The 20,976-nt window shown below is 44.9% G+C and overlaps 1 protein-coding gene across 1 annotated transcript in view; it reads right to left on the bottom strand.

The window, feature by feature from the left end:
• Window positions 1-339: 339 nt before the first annotated feature.
• The window catches only part of LOC144595810 (uncharacterized), a 132,486-nt gene continuing 111,849 nt past the window's right edge, over window positions 340-20,976 (bottom strand). The window contains exons 6-11 of the mRNA XM_078403493.1: window positions 19,256-19,383; window positions 17,287-17,489; window positions 16,153-16,262; window positions 13,370-13,511; window positions 9,532-11,860; window positions 340-1,399 (exon numbers count right to left, since the gene is read on the bottom strand). Coding sequence (XP_078259619.1) covers window positions 1,379-1,399; window positions 9,532-11,860; window positions 13,370-13,511; window positions 16,153-16,262; window positions 17,287-17,489; window positions 19,256-19,383 — 2,933 coding nt within the window. The 3' untranslated portion in view covers window positions 340-1,378. The remainder of the gene's footprint in view (window positions 1,400-9,531; window positions 11,861-13,369; window positions 13,512-16,152; window positions 16,263-17,286; window positions 17,490-19,255; window positions 19,384-20,976) is intronic.

Genomic DNA, 20,976 nt, shown 5'->3' on the forward strand with positions numbered 1-20,976 from the left:
TTGATGGTCGGCATGGACGCGATGGGCCGAAGGGCTGTTTCTGCGCTGTGTCTTTCTATGACTCCTTAACATATGAAGGTGCCTGCCAACACTGTATGTTTTGGATCTCTCATTAAGAACTGGTAAGCTGGCAATGTCCTTACACCATTCATCAGCAGGGAAACAAAACCAGCAGATTGCAGAGAGAGGTAAAAGGAAAACAAAGAAAGTAAAGTGTGGGATGGGGAGTAAAGGCTTTTTAAATGAATATTCCGAAGGAGGGGTTTCTAGAATCAATGCTCTCTGCTTTTTGACATATGAAAAAAAGAAAAAGGCTTTTTAATAAGTAAGGGATGATGGTTTACCTCCCCGAAAGGAATTTTAATGTTAAGCAAAACGATACAATTTGTCAACAGCTAACTGTGTTTATACACTTATAAAACAAGATAACATTTTAGTAAAAGGCAGCAAATAAACAGACTGGGAAATTATATTACACACAGGGCTGAAAAGGGTCTGGGTTGGTACCCTGGACAGCAGAATAACAGATAGTTCTTTATTGTGACACATGTCATATCAAAACACAATCTTTCTCATACACTACATTATACACAATTCTCATCTTTAGGGTATTGATTTAATACATATATAGCTTAAAAAGTTGAAATGTTTCTGTTCATTTAAAAAAAACCTTCAACTTCAGAAGATTCAGAGTGTTTTTTTACCGAACGAACTCCAAACTCTGATGTCTCACTGGCACCCATCTGGGTGATATCTGCCTGCTACAGCACTTCTGTACATGGATTTGTACACCCATCTGGGTGATATCTGCCTGCTACAGCACTTCTGTACATGGATTTTTAAGCTCAAAGTAAATGTCTTTGCTTTTCGATTAATACTTAGCAATTAGTTAAAGTATCCTCAGGGAAAGGCTGCTCTTGGGGAGAGACCCTCTAGACATCTCCTTCATTAAAAGGTCCCCAATGCACAAAGCACACACAAACACATCAGTCAGCTTTAAAACTATCATCTTGTCAAAAAAGATAGAGAGCATAGCTATTGACGATACAAGCAACATCAATGCAAACGATTTACATCGTGTTTGATATAAAAATATAAAAGTTAATATTTTGTACAGAGCAATAGAAAAAAATCAATCACAAAACATGTGGATAAAACAATGCTTACGATAAACAGCATCGTTTTGCACTGGATTTGCAACTTCAGTTACTTTCTCCTTTATTTGAAAGTCCGGTTTATAGCAAACACTGTCAAACATTTCTGCACCATGGGTCCAAAAAGGTTGTATTGGACTTCCTCAGTCCAATCACATACAAGCAGAGGACGGCCCAAAGCTCTTGGGAAAACAGAAGAGTAGAGACACCAATGTTTCGTTCCCTCAATTCAGAGCTTCTCCCTGCTGGAAGATAAGCAAAAAGCACATTGAGTACGGGAGATCAAAGAATGGGTCATTTAAAATGGGAAAGACCTGAAAAGAGGAAAATACTTCACAGTATTGATCTCATCCATGGAGAGGTATTGCCATACAGGCCATTCGTCCCATCAAGATCCTGCCATCAACCACCTACTTTACTCCTACATTGCTCCCATCTTTTATTCAATGGATAAAAGACCAACAGACCACTGGGATCTGTTTTGGGGTAAGGGTGAATTGTAGAAAAGGGATGCGTTGCGCCTCAACAGGCGGTGGACCAGCATTCTGGCAGGCAGGTTTGCCACTGCTACACGGGTGGATTTAAACTAAATAGTGGGGGGGGGGGGGGTCAAATGGGATAAACAAGGATGGAGTTAAAGGGAAAGAGAGTATAGGAAAAGTTAAGAAACACCCCAGAATTAACGGGACAGAAAGCTCACGAAGGGATAGGAGAGAATGGCCAAGTGTAATAGGAATCGATGTGAAAGGTGAGATGAGCAATGAATTTAAAGTCCCTTGCGAGGAGTGACATAGGGACTGACGATGTAGAGTCGCTGTGGGTAGAGTTGAGGAATTGTAAAGGTAAGAAGACACTAATGGGAGTTATCTACAGGCCCTCAAACAGTAGCCTGGATATTGGGTGTAAGTTACAGCAGGAGTTAATACTGGCATGTAACAAAGGTAATGCCACTGTGATTATGGGAGATTTCAATATGCAGGTAGACTGGGAAAATCAGGTTGGTTCTGCACCCCAAGAAAGGGAGTTTGTAGAGTGCCTCCGAGATGGATTCTTGTACTGGAGCCTACCAGAGAGAAGGCAATTCTGAATTTAGTGTTGTCCAATGAACCAGATTTCATAAGGGAACTCAAGGTAAAGGAACCACTTGGTGGTAATGACCATAATATGATTAGTTTTAATCTGCAATTTGAAAGGAAGAAGGTGAAATCAGAAGTGTCAGTGTTGCAGTTGAACAAAGGGGACTATGAAGGCATGAGAGTGGAGCTGGCCAAGGTCGACTGGAAAAGCCTACCAGGAATGACGGTGGAACAGCAATGGCAGGAATTTCTGAACATAATCTAGAAGATGCAGGATCATTTCATTCCAAAGAGGGAGAAAGATTCTAAGGGGAGTAAGAGGCAACCGTGGCTGACAAGGGAAGTTAGGGATGTAATAAAACTAAAAGAAAGGATGTATAACATAGCAAAGAGTAGCAGGAAGCCAGAGGATTGGGAAACTTTCAAAGGACAACAGAAGATAACAAAAAGGGCAATACGGGCTGAAAAGATGAAGTATGAGGGGAAGCTGGCCAAGAATATAAAGATGGTAAAAGCTTCTTTAGGTATGTTAAGAGAAAAAAATTAGTAAAGACAAATGTGGGTCCCTTGAAAGCAGAAACGGGTGAAATTATTATGGGTAACAAGGAAATGGCAGAAGACTTGAACAGGTACTTCGGATCTGTCTTCATTAAGGAAAACACAAACAATCTCCCAGATGTACTAGAGGACGGAGGATCTAGGGAGAAATTTGCATTAGACTAGAAATAGTATTGGATAGACTGATGGGACTGAAGGCTAATAAATCCCCAGGGCCTGATGGTCTGCGTCCCAGGGTACTCAAGGAGGTGGCTCTAAAAATCGTGGACGCTTTGGTGATCATTTTTCAATGTTCAATTGATTAAGGATCAGTTCCTGTGGATTGGAGGGTAGCTAATGTCATCCCACTTTTCAAGAAAGGAGCGAGAGAGAAAACGGGGAATTATAGACCAATTAGCCTGACATCGGTGGTGGGGAAGATGCTAGAGTCAATTATTAAAGAGGCAATAACGGCACATTTGGATAGCAGTAAAAGGATTGGTCCAAGTCAGCATGGATTTATGAAGGGGAAATCCTGCTTGACTAATCATAGACAATAGACAATAGGTGCAGGAGTAGGCTATTCGGCCCTTCGAGCCAGCATCGCCATTCACCATGAACATGGCTGATCATCCACAATCAGTACCCCGTTCCTGCCTTCTCCCCATATCTCTTGACTCCGCTATCATTGAGCTCTATCTAACTCTCTCTTGAAAGCATCCAGGGAATTGACCTCCACTGCCTTCTGAGGCAGAGAGTTCCACAGCTTCACACTCTCTGAGTGAAAAAGTTTTTCCTCATCTCTGTTCTAAATGGCCTACCACTTATTCTTAAACTGTGGCCCCTGATTCGGGACTCCCACAACATCAGGAACATGTTTCCTGCCTCTAGCGTGTCCAATCCCTTAATAATCTTATATGTTTCAATAAGATCCCCTCTCATCCTTCTAAATTCCAGAGTATACAAGGCCAGTCGCTCCAGTCTTTCAACATACGACAGTCCCACCATTCGGGGAATTAACCTCGTGAACCTATGCTGCACTCCCTCAATAGTAAGAATGTCCTTCCTCAAATTTGGAGACCAAAACTGCACACAATACTCCAGGTGTGGTCTCACTAGGGACCTGTACAACTGCAGAAGGACCTCTGCTCCTATACTCAACTCCTCTTGTTATGAAGACCAACATTCCATTGGCTTTCTTCACTGCCTGCTGTACCTGCATGCTTCCTTTCAGTGACTGATGAACCAGGACACCCAGATCTCGTTGTACTTCCCCTTTTCCTAACTTGACACCATTCAGATAATAATCTGCCTTCCTGTTCTTACCACCAAAGTGGATAACCTCACATTTATCCACATTAAACTGCAACTGCCATGCAGCTGCCCACTCCCACAACCTGTCCAAGTCACCCTGCATCCTCATAGCATCCTCTCACACTTCACACTGCCTCCCAGCTTTGTGTCATCTGCAAAATTGCTAATGTTACTTTTAATCCCTTCATCTAAGTCATTAATGTATATTGCAAATAGCTGTGGTCCCAGCACCGAGCCTTGCAGTACCCCACTAGTCATTGCCTGCCATTCTGAAAGGGACCCATTTATCCCTACTCTCTGTTTCTGTCTGCCAACCAACTTTCTATCCATCTCAGTACCATACCCCCAATACCATATGCTCTAATTTTGCCCACTAATCTCCTATGTGGGACCTTATCGGCTTTCTGAAAGTCCAGGTACACTACATCCACTGGCTCTCCCTTGTCCATTTTCCTACTCACATCCTCAAAAAATTCCAGAAGATTAGTCAAGCATGATTTCCCCTTCGTAAATGCGTGCTGACTCAGAACGATCCTGTTACTGCTATCCAAATGCTCCGCAATTTCTTCTTTTATAATTGACTCCAGCATCTTCCCCACCACTGATGTCAGACTAACTGGTCTATAATTTCCTGTTTCCTCTCTCCCTCTTTACTTAAAAAGTGGGATAACATTAGCTACCCTCCAATCCACAGGAACTGATCCTGAATCTATAGAACATTGGAAAATGATCACCAATGTGTTCACGATTCTGAGTGCCACTTCCTTAAGTACTCTGGGATGCATACCATCAGGCCCCGGGGATTTATCAACCTTCAACAGACCATCTTCGAGTTTCGTCTGCCAGCACAGAATCTCCTGTCCACACCTCGGACAATGGAGTCACCCACCACTATGGCTCTGCCTGACGTCGAGTCTCACCGTTAGTAATGGAGCCACCGACCTGTCCGCAGTTCGGACTGGAAGCATCTTCTGCCCCGACAGCTCCCAAGAGGGTGTACCTATTTTCATTCTGCACAGCCACCGGGGTCTCCTGCACTCCACTTGTACTACCCTTTCTCACAGTCTTCTGGAATTTTTTGAGGATGTGACAAGTAAAATGGACGAAGGAGAGCCAGTGGATGTAGTGTATCTAGCCTTTCTGAAAGCCTTTGATAAGGTCCCACACGGGAGATTGGTGAGCAAAAGTGGAGCACAAGGTATTGGGGGTAGAGTATTCGCATGGTTAGAGAATTGGTTGTTTTCCAGACAGGAAGCAAAGTGTAGGAATAGGCAGGTCCTTTTCAGAATGGCAGGCAGTGGCGAGTGGAGTGCCGCAAGGCTCGGTACTGGGGCCACAACTATTTACAATATATATTAATGATTGGATGATGGAATTAGAAGTAACACTAGCAAGTTTGCAGATTACATAAAGCTGTATGGCAGTGTGAACTGCCAAGAGTTAGGAGGTTGCAGGGTGACTGGGAAAGGTTGAGTGAGTGGGCAGATGCTTGGCAGATGCAGTATAATGTAGATAAATGTGAGGTTATCCACTTTGGCGGCAAAAACAAAGAGGCAGATTATTATCTCAATGGTGTCAGATTAGGTAAAGGGGAAGGGCAGCGAGACCTGGGTGTCCTTGTACACCAGTCACTGAAAGTAAGCATGCAGGTACAGCAGGCAGTGAAGAAAGCTAATGGCATGTTGGCCTTCATAACGAGAGGATTTGAGAATAGGACTAAAGAGGTCCTTCTGCAGTTGTATGAGGCCCTTGTGAGGCCACATCTGGAGTATTGTGTGCAATTTTGGTCTCCTAATTTGAGGAAGGACATCCTTGCTATTGAGGCAGTGCAGCGTAGGTTCACGAGGTTAATCCCTGGGATGGCGGAACAGTCATATGAGGAAAGATTGGAAAGACTGGGCTTGCATTCACTGGCGTTTAGAAGGATGAGAGGGGATCTTATAGAGACGTAGAAAATTATAAAAGGAGTAGACAAGCTAGATGCACGGAAAATGTTCCCAATGTTGGGGGAGTCCAGAACAAGGGGCCACAGTCTAAGAATAAAGGGGAGGCCATTTAAAACTGAGGTGAGAAGAAACGTTTTCAGCCAGAGAGTTGTGAATTTGTGGAATTCTCTGCCACAGAAGGCAGTGGAGGCCAATTCACTGGATAAATTTAAAAGAGAGTTAGATGGAGCTCTAGGGGCTAGTGGAATCAAGGGATATGGGGAGAAGGCAGGCACAGGTTACTGATTGTGGATGATCAGCCATGATCACAATGAGTGGCAGTGCTGGCTCGAAGGACCAAATGGCCTCCTCCTACACCTATTTTCTATATTTCTATTACTTTCGCATTGTCATTACAACAGTCAACAACAAAACATGAGAAGTTAACACATTCAGCAGGTTAAAAAAAAACAGAACGTCTTTATACAGAACCTTTTACATCTGGGATTTCCTAAATACATTGGGCAACAGCTACTTCATAATTATTAAGCTGTAATGTAGAAAATACAGTAGCCATGGTGCGCACATCAAGATTCCAAAAACAGCATAGTGTCATAAGAGATACGCATGGAACCATGCCCTTCAGTCCAAAGAGTCCATGCCAACCATCAATCACCCACCTTTTTTCACACAAACCCTATCCTAACATACTTTCTTCCCTCCACATTCCAATCGCCTCTCCCACCCCAGGTTCTACACATAATTTACAACAGTAAATTAACCTACCAACCCACATGTTTTTGGGTGTGGAAATAAACTGCAGCATCTGGGAGAAATGTCTAAAGTGACAGAATGTGCAAGTGCAGGATTGAACCTGGGTCACTGGGGCTATGAGGCAGGGGCATTGAATTGGTACTGGTGATGGATGGCCAACCAATGTTGCAATTACCGAGAAACAGTGAAAAGCTTTGTTGCATGCTATCCAGTCAAATTGTACCATAGTACCACCAAAAGCCATTGTGAGAACAACTAGATAATCTATTCGAAACAAAGAAAAATAGGTGCAAGAGTAGGTCATTTGGTCCTTTGAGCCAGCACCGCCATTCAATGTGATCATGGCTGATCATTCAAAATCAGTACCCCGTTCCTGCGTTTCCCCATATCCCATGATTCCATTATCCCTAAGAGCTAAATCTAACTCTCTGTTGAAATTCTTTCTCCAAGAATTTTAATTGTTAACTATTGGCAAGTATACCAGGAATAAGCACACTGTACTTCTTCAAGATTACAACACAAAGTGCTGGAGTAACTCAATGAGTCAGGCAGCATTTCTGGAGGACATGGATAGGCTTTGTTTAGGTCAGGACCCTGATTCAGACCAACGTGATGCACAGATTATTGTTTATTCCAAAAGAAGGAATCTTGGACCACTGGTAACATATAAAGATATTAGAGAACTGTTCTCCTTACGTTGGGTCTTTAAAGATCACTTCTGTAGATTGATGGGAGCCCCTTTAGGTTTCTCTTCCGAATAACGCTATTCTCAACACTGTACCAAAATAAGATCATACAGGATGGAATCAAATTACACCACATCTACACAAAAAGATGTCAAAGAAGTATTGATGGATAGAGAAATAGAGTTCACCATAACACATGGTAGGGAAGGATTCAATTCAATCAATCAATTGCAGGGAGAGGGCTATATCATGGAGAGATTTGGCAACAAGGGTAATGATTTAAAAACGGAGGCATTGCTAAACTGGGAGCCAGCACAGGTAAGCAGGCACACTGTGTGTGAATGGGCAAATAGAAGGCAGTGCAAAATAAGAGTCACAGCCTCTGCTGCAAGGACTGTTGGTATTCACATGAGGAATACAAAGACCTTCCATCTCTGCTTCCTACCATCAAACGAATTAAGTATTCAATTAGCTATCTCTTCCTGGATTTCATGCGATCTAACCTTCCAGAGCAACCTACCATGTGCAACATTATCAATGGTCTTGCTGAAATCCATATAGACTACATTTACCGTTCTCACCTCATCGACTTTCTTAGTTACTTCTTCAAAAAGAGTCAACCAAATTCATGAGACAGGATTCCCCACATACAAGCCATGTTGGTTATCCCTATCAACCTTATCTTCCCAAATATATTCATATCTTATCCCTCAAAATCTCCTCCAATGACTTGCCAACCACTGACTGACGTCAGGATTACTGGTCTATAATAACCAGTTTTTTATTTGTAGCTCTTCTTACACAGTGGCACAGCATTAGCCACCCTCCAGTTTCCCGGCACCTCACTTGTGGCTAACGATGATGAATATACCTCAGTCAAGCCTCCCATCATTTATTCTCTAGTATCCTCACAGTACTTTATTGTTATACCTGCTCAGACCCAGACATGTATCTACCTTTATACATTTTAAAACATCCAACACCTCCTCTAACCTAGAGCAGACTATCCTCAGAACATTATCATGAACTTTCCTGAGCCCCCTCATCTTCATGAGGAGAAATATTAATTCAGGATCGCACCTGCAACTCCACACATAGTTGACCACTTTGGTCTTTGAATGGCCCTATTGTTTCTCTGGTTACTCTGTTTCCCTAAATGTAACATAAAATCTCTTTGGATTCTCACTAATCTTCCCTACCAAAGCTACCACAGGCTACATTTTTGCCCTCCTGACTTCCTTTTTAAGTATGCTCCTGTATCCATTATACTCCTCCAGGGATTCACCTGTTTCCAGTTGCTTGTACCTGACCCATGCTTCCCCCACATTCTTGACTGGAGCCTCAGTATGTATTCTCATCCAGATGAAATGGGGCAGTTGGAGGGTGATTATTTAATGCTGCGTTGAGCACCCAAGCTGCCAACTACATAACTCTGTCCATTATACAGTCACTAAAATCGGTCTGTCATTGTCAGAGGACATTCAGAATAAATATGTGGCTTTCAGGCAAAAAACAACATTTTTTATAGCTCACATCTTGAGAGCCAAGCAGTTCCTGACAGACACTAGTCTACATGTTTACAGTGTAGAGAGTACACTTCTCTCCCGTGTGAATTCATAAGTTCATACGTTTATAGCAGGAGAATTAGGCCATTCGACCCATTAAGTCTACTCCACCATTCAATCATGGCTGATCTATCTACTTTTCCCTCTCAACCCCATTCTCTTGCCTTCTCCCCATAACCCCTGACACCCGTAGTAATCAAGAATCTACAATCGTTGCCTTAAAAATATCCATTGACTCCCTCCACAGCCTTCTGTGGCAAAGAATTCTACAGACTCACCACCCTCTGACTAAAGAAATTCCTCCTCATCTCCTTCCTAAAGATACGTCCTTTTATTCTGAGGCTATGGCCTCTGGTCCTAGACTCTCCTTCAGGGGTACACACTTCCATAAGAAACTACTCAGCGGGCCAAACATCTTCAAGTGATTGAAAAAGTTTATTTGGGCGGACTCATTCTTGAATACAATTGTTTGACCAGCTACACAGAGATTTGATCCTCACCTTGAACTGTTTATTGTAGTTCCAGGAGGCTGGACGCATTGGAATCTCACAGACCGAATTCTCCGACAGATGAATGAAACTTGGCTCAAACTGACAGGAAGATTGATAAGTGTTCCGCTCCCCGTTGGGCATGGCTGAGGGCCCCACCAGAGAATTAGCCGGCTCGTTCTCATAGTAACAAGTTGGCCGCAAAGGACTGTGATTTGGAGATATCTTAACCTTACTGTATGGGGGTTCCTGGACGGTGCTGCCAATGCCTGGGAACAACAGTCCATTCCTCGTAATCGGTGCGCAACTTTGGTATTCACATGAGGCAAACATGCAGCTGCTGCTGCCGCTGGTAATTGTCCTCACTGGGAGATGGTTCACTGAGGTCCTTTGGTCGACAGCCAGATTGCAGCTGTAGTGAAGCCAATCCAGGCTCTGTTCCAGGTAAGTGGCAGTGGAGACCTTGTCCGTGGAGTCCTGCACCAAACTGCACGAAGACTGTGGCAGGAGGTGGTGCATGGGTTCTTGCTGCTTGGAAACCTGCTGCTCATTCTGCAGCATTGCCCCCTGCGAGAATTGTTGCTGTGCAGGGGGCAATGCTGCAGAATTTACAGAGCACCTCTCCTGCTGCCCATTGACTCCCAAATACTCACGCCTCTGCTGCAAGGACTGTTGCAAATCCCTTTGTAGCATCTGTACAGGTGACACACTCCCCATGTGTTTTTGCTGCATGTTGACTGGTCTTCCATTGCTCATCTTCAGTGCAGCAGTCCTGCATGGCTTTTGAGGGGCATATGAAATGGGGCTCAGTGTATCAGATGCCAAATGACTACCCAAGTTCATTCCAGAAAAAGTCTGTGGGAAAGATCCCAGCGGATTCTGATTTCTGGATTGGATTTTATTTTGCTGGTCGGAGCATCGTGCAGTTAGAGGCCCAAATGATGTTGCATAGAGTGGCTGAGAAACTAGTGCCTTCTGAGGATTTGGCAGTACTGCAGCTTGACAGGCAGGCACCTGTGAGTTCTGGGTGCCAGTCATCACTTGGTTTGGGATGCCAACCATCACTGGGTTCTGGGCACCAGCCATCATTGAGTTCTGAGCACCAACCATCACTGGGTTCTGGGCACCAGCCATCATTGAGTTCTGGGCACCAACCATCATTGGGTTCTGGGCACCAGCGATCATTGGGTTCTGGGCACCAACCATTATTGGGTTCTGGGCACCAGTCATTGTTGTGTTCTGGGCACCAGCCATCATTGGGTTCTGGGCACCAGCAATCATTGGGTTCTGGGCACCAACCATCATTGGGTTCTGAGCACCAACCGTTATTGGGTTCTGGGCACCAGTCATCATTGTGTTCTGGGCACCAGCCATCATTGGGTTCTGGGCACCAGCAATCATTGGGTTCTGGGCACCAGCGATCATTGGGTTCTGAGCACCAACCATTATTGGGTTCTGGGCACCAACTATTGGGTTCTGCACACCGGCCATCACCAGATTTTGTACACCAGCCATTACTGAATTCTTTGTACCAGCCATTACTGAGTTCTGTGTACCAGCCAACACTGGGTTCTGGACACCAGCTATCATTGAGCCTTGAGAGCTGGATATTACTGGGTGTTGGATATTAAATCCAAATGGCTTTCGATCTATGGATCTAACTGTTTTTTGTTGAGCTGGCTCAATGACGTGTCCTGCTGTGCAGTCCAGACCAATGTGTGGAAACTCATTAGCTTTTAAGTTGTCTTTCGAAAGCATGTCCTCAACACATGACAGTATAAAATCAGTGGTGAAGATCTCATTCAGATCATCTGGAACGGGAGGGCTGTTGTCCATTTTCATTAAAGCCTTTTCCCATTGCTCCAACTCTGCCTGCTCCACGTCCACATCCAGGTTCTGGAGAGTGTCGCAGAGGTCATGTTCATCTATATTTTTCTCCGACAGCATGTCCATAATTGTCGCCAGTGGGTCATCCTGGCCTGGGAGCATCTCCTGGTGTTTGGAATTGTTCTTGGCACCATTAGTGATCCGGCAGAAGTCCCCAGGTACGTTCAGAATGGCAAAGTCATCTGTGAAGGCGCTGTCCACATTAAACTCCGGATCCTGGTGAGAGGCGTATGCAGATATGTTCTGAGTCATCAAGGCTCCCAGGAGCGAGTCAGGATCGACCCCATTTTTCTGCTCCACACATTTTGGCTTCTTAAACTTGGCACTGTTCCCCTTCATCAAGTATGGATCCAAATGCAACAGGTGGCTCTCATACAGGACGGCCTCTCCTGTGGCGAAACTGAAGGAGACCCCCATTAATCGTTTACGCAAGTGCTCCTCACCTTCTTCGTTCCTGAGGATAAAGATGAGGAAAATTATTTGCAGTTTTCATTGACCTACCACAAACCGATCAACCAGTGAAATTCCCTTGCCCTCAGTTCAAAAACTTTTGCAACCCACTGCTGATCAACTGGGCGTGCAGATTCCTGTTTCAGAGAGCTAGAACAATTCATATTACCCCTTTCCATCCCAAGTGAAGACATTTCTTCTCATCTCAGACCTTACTAGCTTTCTCACTATCCTGAGACCATGACAGAAATGTCAGGAGAAAGGGAGGCTTCCTGCATCTAGCTTGCCATTGCTGTTATGCTCTCACTATCGGGCCTTTAAATAGGGGTCTCTATGGAAAGCTGCCAGCAGGGGCAACACTGGAGTCATTCCCACAGAGCCTGTAGTAATCTTTGGCAAACCACACAGCAAAGCAGTCAGCCATTTTCCAGCATCCCTTACCAGTGATAATCCAACAACTAGGTATGTTGCTCCTGCTTCTGGTTCATCACAGCCAACACCCTCAGATCTCCCGAATAGAATAAATTAAGGATGCACTAGGACTTGCCAATGTGGACCCATCTATCACCCATTGCTCAACTGTTAAACCATCAGCAAAGGTCTGGGTTGGATCCTATTTTAGTTGCAAAGGTTTTCAAGTTTTACTTGGCAAGAGATAAAAGAAAGGAAAGCAAAAAGAATTTGTTAAAAGAATTATGTACCTAGTACATAATTCTTCAACTTCCAAACTAAGTCTTGCCACAATGCCTTTGACTCTTTGAGGTATTTGTGATCGATTTACAAAGCTTAAGTTTTGTTAGAATTAATAGCACACCATCCTCCATGTATTAGAATATGTTGTATCAAAATACTCAGTGCACTTCATTCAAATAGAACATAGATTATAGAACAGTATAGCACAGGATTGGCCCTTTGGACCACAATGTCCATGCCGAACATGATGCCAGGTGAAACATCATCTCGGCCTGCATGTGATCTATATCTTTCCATTCCATGCGTACCTTAAAGTTTATTTAAGACAACAATCATCTTTGCCTCCATAAACACCCCCAGCAGCATGTCCCAGGCACCCACCACACTCTGTGTCAACAACTTGCCCAGCATATCTCTTTTAAACTTTGCCCCTCTCACCTTAAAGCCCTCTGGTCTTTAATATTTCCACCCTGGGTAAAAGATTCTGACTGTCTACTGATTCTGATTGTCTATCCCTCTCCTAATTTTATATACTTCTCTCAGAGAAATAACAACACGTTTCTCAGAAATGTGTCTCTTTCAGAAATTGAGCAAAAGGCATGAAGAAGACAAACTCTTTTAACACCTGGGATGAAGACAGACCTTGGTGCGCAATTGGTTTAACTGGTGTAAGGATGGAGAGCAAGTATGGGTCTGTCGAGGTAAATGCTTTGACAGTGGGCAGTGCCAAGCTAATGAAAACGCCGTGTGGGGTACATGCCTCAAGAGCATTGCACCCGTGCAAATCAAACTAAAATGCTCCTGCGGACACTGCACTTACGTCAAGGCCCTCTGCTTGCAAATGATGGAGTCAGGCCGGCCTCCTCTGTAGACCAACCTGGCATTGGCCTGGACCCAAACCCAACTGTTTTGCTTGGTCAGCAGCCTGAAGACTGTCATCCCGCTCTCCCCAGTTTTAATCACTGAAACAGAACATAACACGATTAGAAAGCGCCAAGTGTCTTCATCTCATTGTATAGTATTATCTGATCTGATCGAATAGAATGCGAAACAAAGCTTTTTAATGTACCTCCAGAAACGTGGCACTATTAAAACTACCCCCCCCCCCCCCCCCGCATAGAGCAGATGTAATCAATCCGAAGGGAACGGCTGGTAAAACTTAACGTTCAATATTTATAGAAAAATATTCCAAATTCCCTTCTGCTTTCAAGTAACATTATTCCATCAGCTGTGTGTGTGCCAACAAATCCAGGTCAAGAACCACCATAGGACAGAAAGAGCTGGAGTAACTCAGCAGGACAGGGTGTGTCTCTGGAGAACATGGGTAGGTGGTGTTTCAGATCAAGAGTCTTCAGACTGATTGTTGGGGAGGGAAGAATGCTGGAAAAGGGGAAATGGCAGGTAATACGTCAACACAGATGAAGATTTTTTTGATGGGCTGATGGTTGGAACAAAGGCCAGAGATAAGAATAGTAGGTGTGAGATAGGTTTGAAGAGTTGTGGATGTGAAGCCAGGGGGAAAGAAGTAACTGGAGTTGGGGGGAGAGTTGGAGGGGAGAAATAGGTGGGAGTCCATGTGGGGCACAGGAGAGGCAAGTGGCGGAAAGGTTAGGAAGGGTGTGGGGGGGAGGAGAGGGGATGTTACCTAAAATTGGAGCATTCAACAGTGTATGCCTGAAACAAGGACTGTTTGACAAAACCAAAAAAAGGCAGGCATAGCTGCCTGGCCCATGCGAGTGCCCATGGCTACACCTTTAACTAAAAGGAAGTGAGAGAAGTCAAAGGAGAAGTTGTTGAGGGTAAGGACAAGTTCTGCCAAGCGGAGAAGAATGTTAGTAGTGGGAAATTGTTTTGGTCTCTGTTGGAGGAAGAAATGGAGGGCCTTGAGACATTCCTGGTTGAGGATGGAGGTGTACAGAGATTGGACATTCATGGTGAAGATGAGACAATGGGGATCTAGACTTTGAAAGTTATTATTAGCGTTGAAGGTCGTGTGAGGTGTCTCAGACGTAGATGGGAAGACACTGGACAAGGGGGGATAAGATGGAATCGAGGTATGTGGAGATGAATTCAGTGGGGCAGGAGCAGGCAAACAATGGGGTCAGTCCTGTTTGTAAATTTAGGGGAGGAGGTAGAAGCGTGCAGTGTGGGGCTGGGGAACGATGAGCTTGGAGGCTGTGGAGGGCAGATTGCTAAAGGTGATGAAGTCAGAGACAGACTGGGAGATGGTGGCCTGGTGTTCATCTGTGGGGTCATGGTCAATGGGTAGGTATGAAGTGTCCGACAGCTGGCACCTGCCCTTAGCATGGTAGAGGTCAGCTGCCAGACTACAATGGCACCTCCCTTGTCGCTGAGTTTAATGACAAAGTTGGGATTCTTACATAGTGAGCGGAGGACTGTGCGTTCAGAGGGTGTGAGATTGGAGTGCCTGTGGGGAGTAGAGAATTCAACACAGTTGATGTCGCACCGACAGTTAGAAATAGAAAGATCCAGGTACATGATAGGGGATTGCTGCACCAAGCCTTATCTAACTTCTCTGTCATCTGTCGACAACTTCTGCAGTTTCACCGTCACTGTGAAAGCACCGATTTTGTGTTTTGTTCGGGTTATTCCCTCTCTCCTGTGAAATTCTGACTGAAGATGAGTCTGAAGAAGGGTCTTGACCCGAAACGCCACCTATTCCTTCTCTCCAGAGATGCTGCCTGACCTGCTGAGTTACTCCATCTTTTTGTGTCTATCTTTGGTTTAAACCAGCATTTGCAGTTCCTTCCTACATAAACTCCGACAGAATCTCACACGTGTTGGCTGCTGCATTGCCAAAACTTCGGTTTGTACATTGCTTCTGCCTTGCCTCTGCGGCTGCCTCAATGCCTCCCCTCCACAGCCAAGGCCAAAACAATCTGGGCTGCCAAGCCAATGGAATGTGCAGAGGTTAGGATGCACTATTAAATGGTATCCCATCACCCACAATCACAGTGAATGGCGGTGCTGGCTCGAAGGGCCAAATGGCCTCCTCCACCTATGGTCTATGTTTCTATCTCTTCTCTCAGACAGATATGAAAGACTGCAGCAGGGTTTCATTGACTAATGCAGTCACCCCCCCCCCACCCATTCCCTGTGTTCAGTAATTGTCATTAAGTCAGCAGACAATATATGCTTCCTGGAATCTGCTATGTACAAACTGGCTGCCACATCATAATGAGACTAAACTTCAAACCTTCTTTGCTGACCATCAATTGGCACAGTACAATTATATTATTGTATTTTTATTAAATAGCTGGAGTTTACAGTCTTTCCAAAATTTCAATCTACCAAAGTTTCTTTGGCACTCTTTCCTCCGATCATCAGTGCAGTGAAGCCAAATGCAGTTGGACCCTATAATTTTATATACAATTTATATTTTTGTGTGTGATGTCTGAGACTATGTGCCTACCATGCTGTTGCAAGCAAGATTTTCATTGTACCTCTACCCCACCATACTTGTGTATATGGCAATAAAATCAACCTGACTGTTTTACTTTGTTTTACAAAGTAAAAACACACTCAGGTGGTGTTTTCTTTCACCTCAAGTACAAACGTTGGGTAACTTCCAGTTATACTCACTCTTCACATGATTGTCAGCGCAGTACATCATATCAGCCGCGTGAATGAACTGATAACCGGTGCCTCGCATGCACAGTTCGGTTTCTGTGTAGCCCAGTACAAACTTCCCCCTGTAACAATGAAATAAGAACGGCCCGTAATTAAACAGTGCACACATGCGAGTAGGTGACCAAGTGCTCACATGCCCCGTCACCAGCCCTGTGCTCAGCCACTACTGAAGATCCCTTTGTTGTGTCTTGCTGGGGTAGAGGTGAGGCTGCAGATCTAGCTTTTTGCCCCAGGTTTTAAAGATGAAACCAAGGACTTTCCCTGCTGATCCACAAACAGCAACTCTTACAGGATACTGGAAGCCATTTAGCCTTTGTGTCAATACTGCCCCAAATAAGTAATCCTAACCCCACTAATTTTCCCTATGGTCTATTCCCACATTCCTATGACCACAGATATTACCACTCCTTTACAATGTGCAATTTACAACGGTTGGTTAACCTACAGGCCCTCGTGTATTTGGTACATAGGAGGAAACCAGAGTACCCGAGGGAAATCTATGCCGTGTCAGACTGAACATGCAAACTCCACACCGAAAGCATCCGAAGTCAAGACTGAACCTGTGTCTCTGGAGTTGTAATACAGTGTCTCTACCGTGCCACCTAATCTCTTGCTGGGTGTGTGCCTGTCCTGTTACCAGCTCAACCAGCCCACCTAACCAGCTCTCCCAGCTTCTATAGAAGCTTCCTGCTCTTCACCATGCAGAGTGGGTGGGCACTGAGGGATGGTGAGCATCTGCCACTATAAACTAGTGAGAGTTTATGTTTGCAGTGGTGGCCAGGGCAGCCAAGGAAGACCATAGCAGCTAAATGATGTGGTGCGTAAACCAGAGTACACCCATGCGTGGAATGGAATGCTGATGGAGCGTGCAGCGGGAATTCAGTTTGATCCGTCGCCCTGCTGAGACAGTGTGCCCCTGAGCTAACACATTGTCTGCCTCACACAGGCAGCAAGAAGAAGAGGATGCTTGTCCCCACAATCGGACTCATCTGCTGCCAGGATGAACTCCTCATCATTCAATGTAACAAAGGTGAGGGATTGTGATGGAATTTGTAACTGCCCCAACTCCCAACCCACACAACGTACTTGGTGTCACACGCCAATGGAGTGAAGTCCAACTTGTGCTTGGTCTGGAAGATGAGAGTCTTGATCCGGACCTCCAGGATGGAGGGGGGCTGGAGGACTGAGGCCAGAGCAAAGAGAGCCAGCTGCGGTGGGATGGGAGTGCCGTCCTCAGCCTTCCTGTTCTGTTCGTGGAGGAACTTCAGCCGCCCCTGGAAGTTCAGCGTCTGCAATTGGGATGGAATCAATCAATAGATAAAATCGAAAGAGGGGGCCAATGTAGTGGATACACTAGTAACCCCCATCTCATCCCTACTCCCCCCCCCCCCCCCAACCACTCCCCACCCGAACTGTTCCGTAAAAACGAGAGGCTCAAGCTGCGATTTGATACAAGCAGGGTGGTGAATCTGTGGAATAGTACGGGTGTCAGGGGTTATGGGGAGAAAGCAGGAAAATGGGATTGAGAGCGAAGGTAGATCAGCCATGATTGAATGGCATAGTAGACTTGATGGGCCAAATGGCCTAATTCTGCTCCTATAACCGATGAACCTGATCCCTGCCAACATGTCAACTGTGGCTCATTGGCCCCACTCTACTCATGGTCAATGGAATAAGCTTTCAGGTCCCCAACCGGAGGTTTGAGCACAGAAATTAAGGCTGATACTCGAGTTCAGTACGAAGGGAGTGCTGGGCACAGCCATCCCTCTCGCTCTCCTGAGTGGAGATGTAACATTCCATCGCATTGTTTAGAAGGAGACCGGATGAATTACCCCTGCTCTGACCAATATATGTGCCTCAATCAACAAACAATGGAATTGATCTTGAACTCAATATCATTTGAGGGACTTTAGTTTAGTTTAGATGCAACGCGGAAACAAGCCCTTCGGCCCACCGAATCCGCACCGACCAGCGATCCCCACACATTAACACTATCCTACACACACTCGGGGCAATTTTACATTTATACCAAGCCAATTAACCTACAAATCTGTACGTCTGTGGAGTGTGAGAGGAAACCGAAGATCTCAGAGAAAACCCACGGGGAGAACGTACAAACTCGGTACAGACAAGCACCCATGGTCAGGATTGAACCCAGGTCTCTGGCGCTGTAAGGCAGTAGCTCTACTGCTGCGCCACTGTGCCGACTTGCTGTGTATCAACTGGCAGTCACGTCATCTACACTGCAGTAATCTCAACAATTCAGTAGTTTGGAATGTTCTGAAGTAATAGAAATGCTATGTAAATGCAATTCTTTTACGTGAAGTAGACAACACACACATACACGTTAGATTTCATGCCCTTTCATTGTTTCACCCCCACATGGACCAGCAGACAACGTCTCTGCCTCTTTATGTACCAGTGGGTGGAAGGATCTGTTCTGTGCTATTATTTCCATCACTCCCTGTTAAAGTAAGCAGACCTCTATATAGTACATTTTGGTTATAGTGGACCGAGGCTCCCGTTGCACCGCCCTCCCACTTCTGCCACTGAGCTGTCACCACATGGCGTGTTTCCGGTTATGAGAGCAGACAGAGCGAGCTGCATGAATGCGGCATGAATACCGAACCCATCCCTGGAGCACCACGTGTGGGGCTGGAGGCACTGGCACCCCCTGGCCTGTGAATTCCCTCGGCCTTAGGTTAAACATTAGCACCCTCACTCGGTGAAAGCGGATAATCAGCAATAAAGGACACCATCCCTCACCCCTCGTGGTCTGTTATAGCGAGGGTTTGCTGTTATTGATATGCCAAGGTAGAGTGGGCTACGGACCAAGTGATGGTAAATGGGGCTCAGGAAGGTGTCTGACGGTTGGCATGGATATGGTGGGCCGAAGAGCCTGTTTCTGTGCCACGTGACATTGATGCTATTCCATCTGGAGTGAGGGCTAAGCAATTTCAATGAATAAGTCTTACGTCGCTTCTGCAAGAGACAGTTAGACATTGAAAAGAAAGTTAAAAGCACAGGAGAACAGAGCTGATTCTGATTTACATACCAGGAAGCCTGACGAATTGTCCAAAAGACATCGGAATCTGCATATAAAATTTCTCTCCATAAAAGAGGAATTCTCAGGAGGAAGTTGATGGGGTTCATAAGTGATAACGTTGGGGCAAAGGCTGCTGCCTGTAATAGTTGGGTGATGAAACAGAAGGAGAGGGTTAAATATAATACAAAACTATGAAATCAAATGCATGGCTTAAAATACACAGATTTCTAGATAGTGTTTAAAACTGCTTACAGAAAAAGGATCTTCGTCTAAACAAGATGTGATGGACTTGCCCTGTGTTTCCAATGCCCTTTGTTAGGCTGGAAATACTGTCAAGAATGCCCATCCCCTTTTTGCTCCTCTGCCCTCTGGGAGAAGATACAGGTGCTTGAAAGCCCGGATGGCCAGACTTAAGAATAGTGTCTTCCCGACCTTTAACAGACTCCTGGACAATCACCTCTTTCAACCACATTCCCGGAGGTTCTACTTTTACTTAGTTTTTAGTTTAGAGATACAGCACGGAAACAGGCACCGACCAGCGATCCCCACACATTGACACTGTCCTACACATACCAGGGACAATTTACATTTATACCAAGCCAATTAGCCTAAACCCTGAACGTCTTTGGAGGAAATCGGAGCTTCCAGGAGAAAACCTACGTACAAAGACCGTACAGACAAGTGACTGTAGTCAGGATCGAACCTGAGTCTCTGGAGCTGTAAGGCAGCAACTCTACTCCACCATGCCGCCATTAACTCTACTTCATTGATTATTTCATTATTTAACATTAATATTATTTTGCACTCAGGATTTTTGCACAAAAATCTTGCACTGTTCTGCTGCTTTACACTTGTCATTGTATTTATTGTCGTTTTTATCATTACCATGTACTCTATGAGTATTATCTCAACAAGAAAATCCACTGCATCCTGCTCTATATGACAATAAACTCATTTGTAATATGTAGGAGTTCATGAATGGGATATCCTTATGGAAGAGATGCACATTTCTCCCTCACTCTGTCCAATTTTACTGTCATTTTCTCCCACTTCCCTCTTCCTGCCAGAACTATGCAGCTCACTCTGACCTTACCTAGTGCATGCCCAGACATAGAGAAACATCAGCACCTCATATGACGGCACTTAAAACGGTACCAGCTTCACCAGCCTGAACCCAATGGAAACCAGAGAGACATAATGTGCCATCCACCAGCTGCGGGGAATTCTGCCTGGTATCAGTTACTGCAGTGCCCTAGATGAAGAGTTTCCAGTTTCAACATTTTCCAAATGACGGGAGGAAAAATTAATTTTGTTGGATGAAAAAAATGATGGGAGAAATTCATAAACCCAGCAAAGATTCTCTTCAAAAGTCCAGACATCCTTGCATTCCTGCCATAATCCAAAGACATCCCTGCATCCTGGTCTCCGAACATGGCAACAATTCTTTGATTTCACAGTGCAAATGTGAACCATTTCCAGTCTCTTCCTCCTGATCAAAGGAGTTATTGCTGAAGCCATATCAAACCAGCAACAAACAACTAACAAAACTCCCTTTATCTACCATTTACCTAATTGGAGACCCTCAGACTATCTTTAATTAGACTTTACTAGACTTGCACTATCGTTATTCCCTTTATCCTGTATCTGTGCATTGTGGACAGCTTGATTGTAATTATGTAAAGTCTTTCCACTGACTGGACAGCACGCAACAAGAAGGCTTTTCAATGTAC

Source organism: Rhinoraja longicauda, chromosome 8 (genome assembly GCF_053455715.1).
Source record: "Rhinoraja longicauda isolate Sanriku21f chromosome 8, sRhiLon1.1, whole genome shotgun sequence".
Classification (NCBI taxonomy): domain Eukaryota; kingdom Metazoa; phylum Chordata; class Chondrichthyes; order Rajiformes; family Arhynchobatidae; genus Rhinoraja; species Rhinoraja longicauda.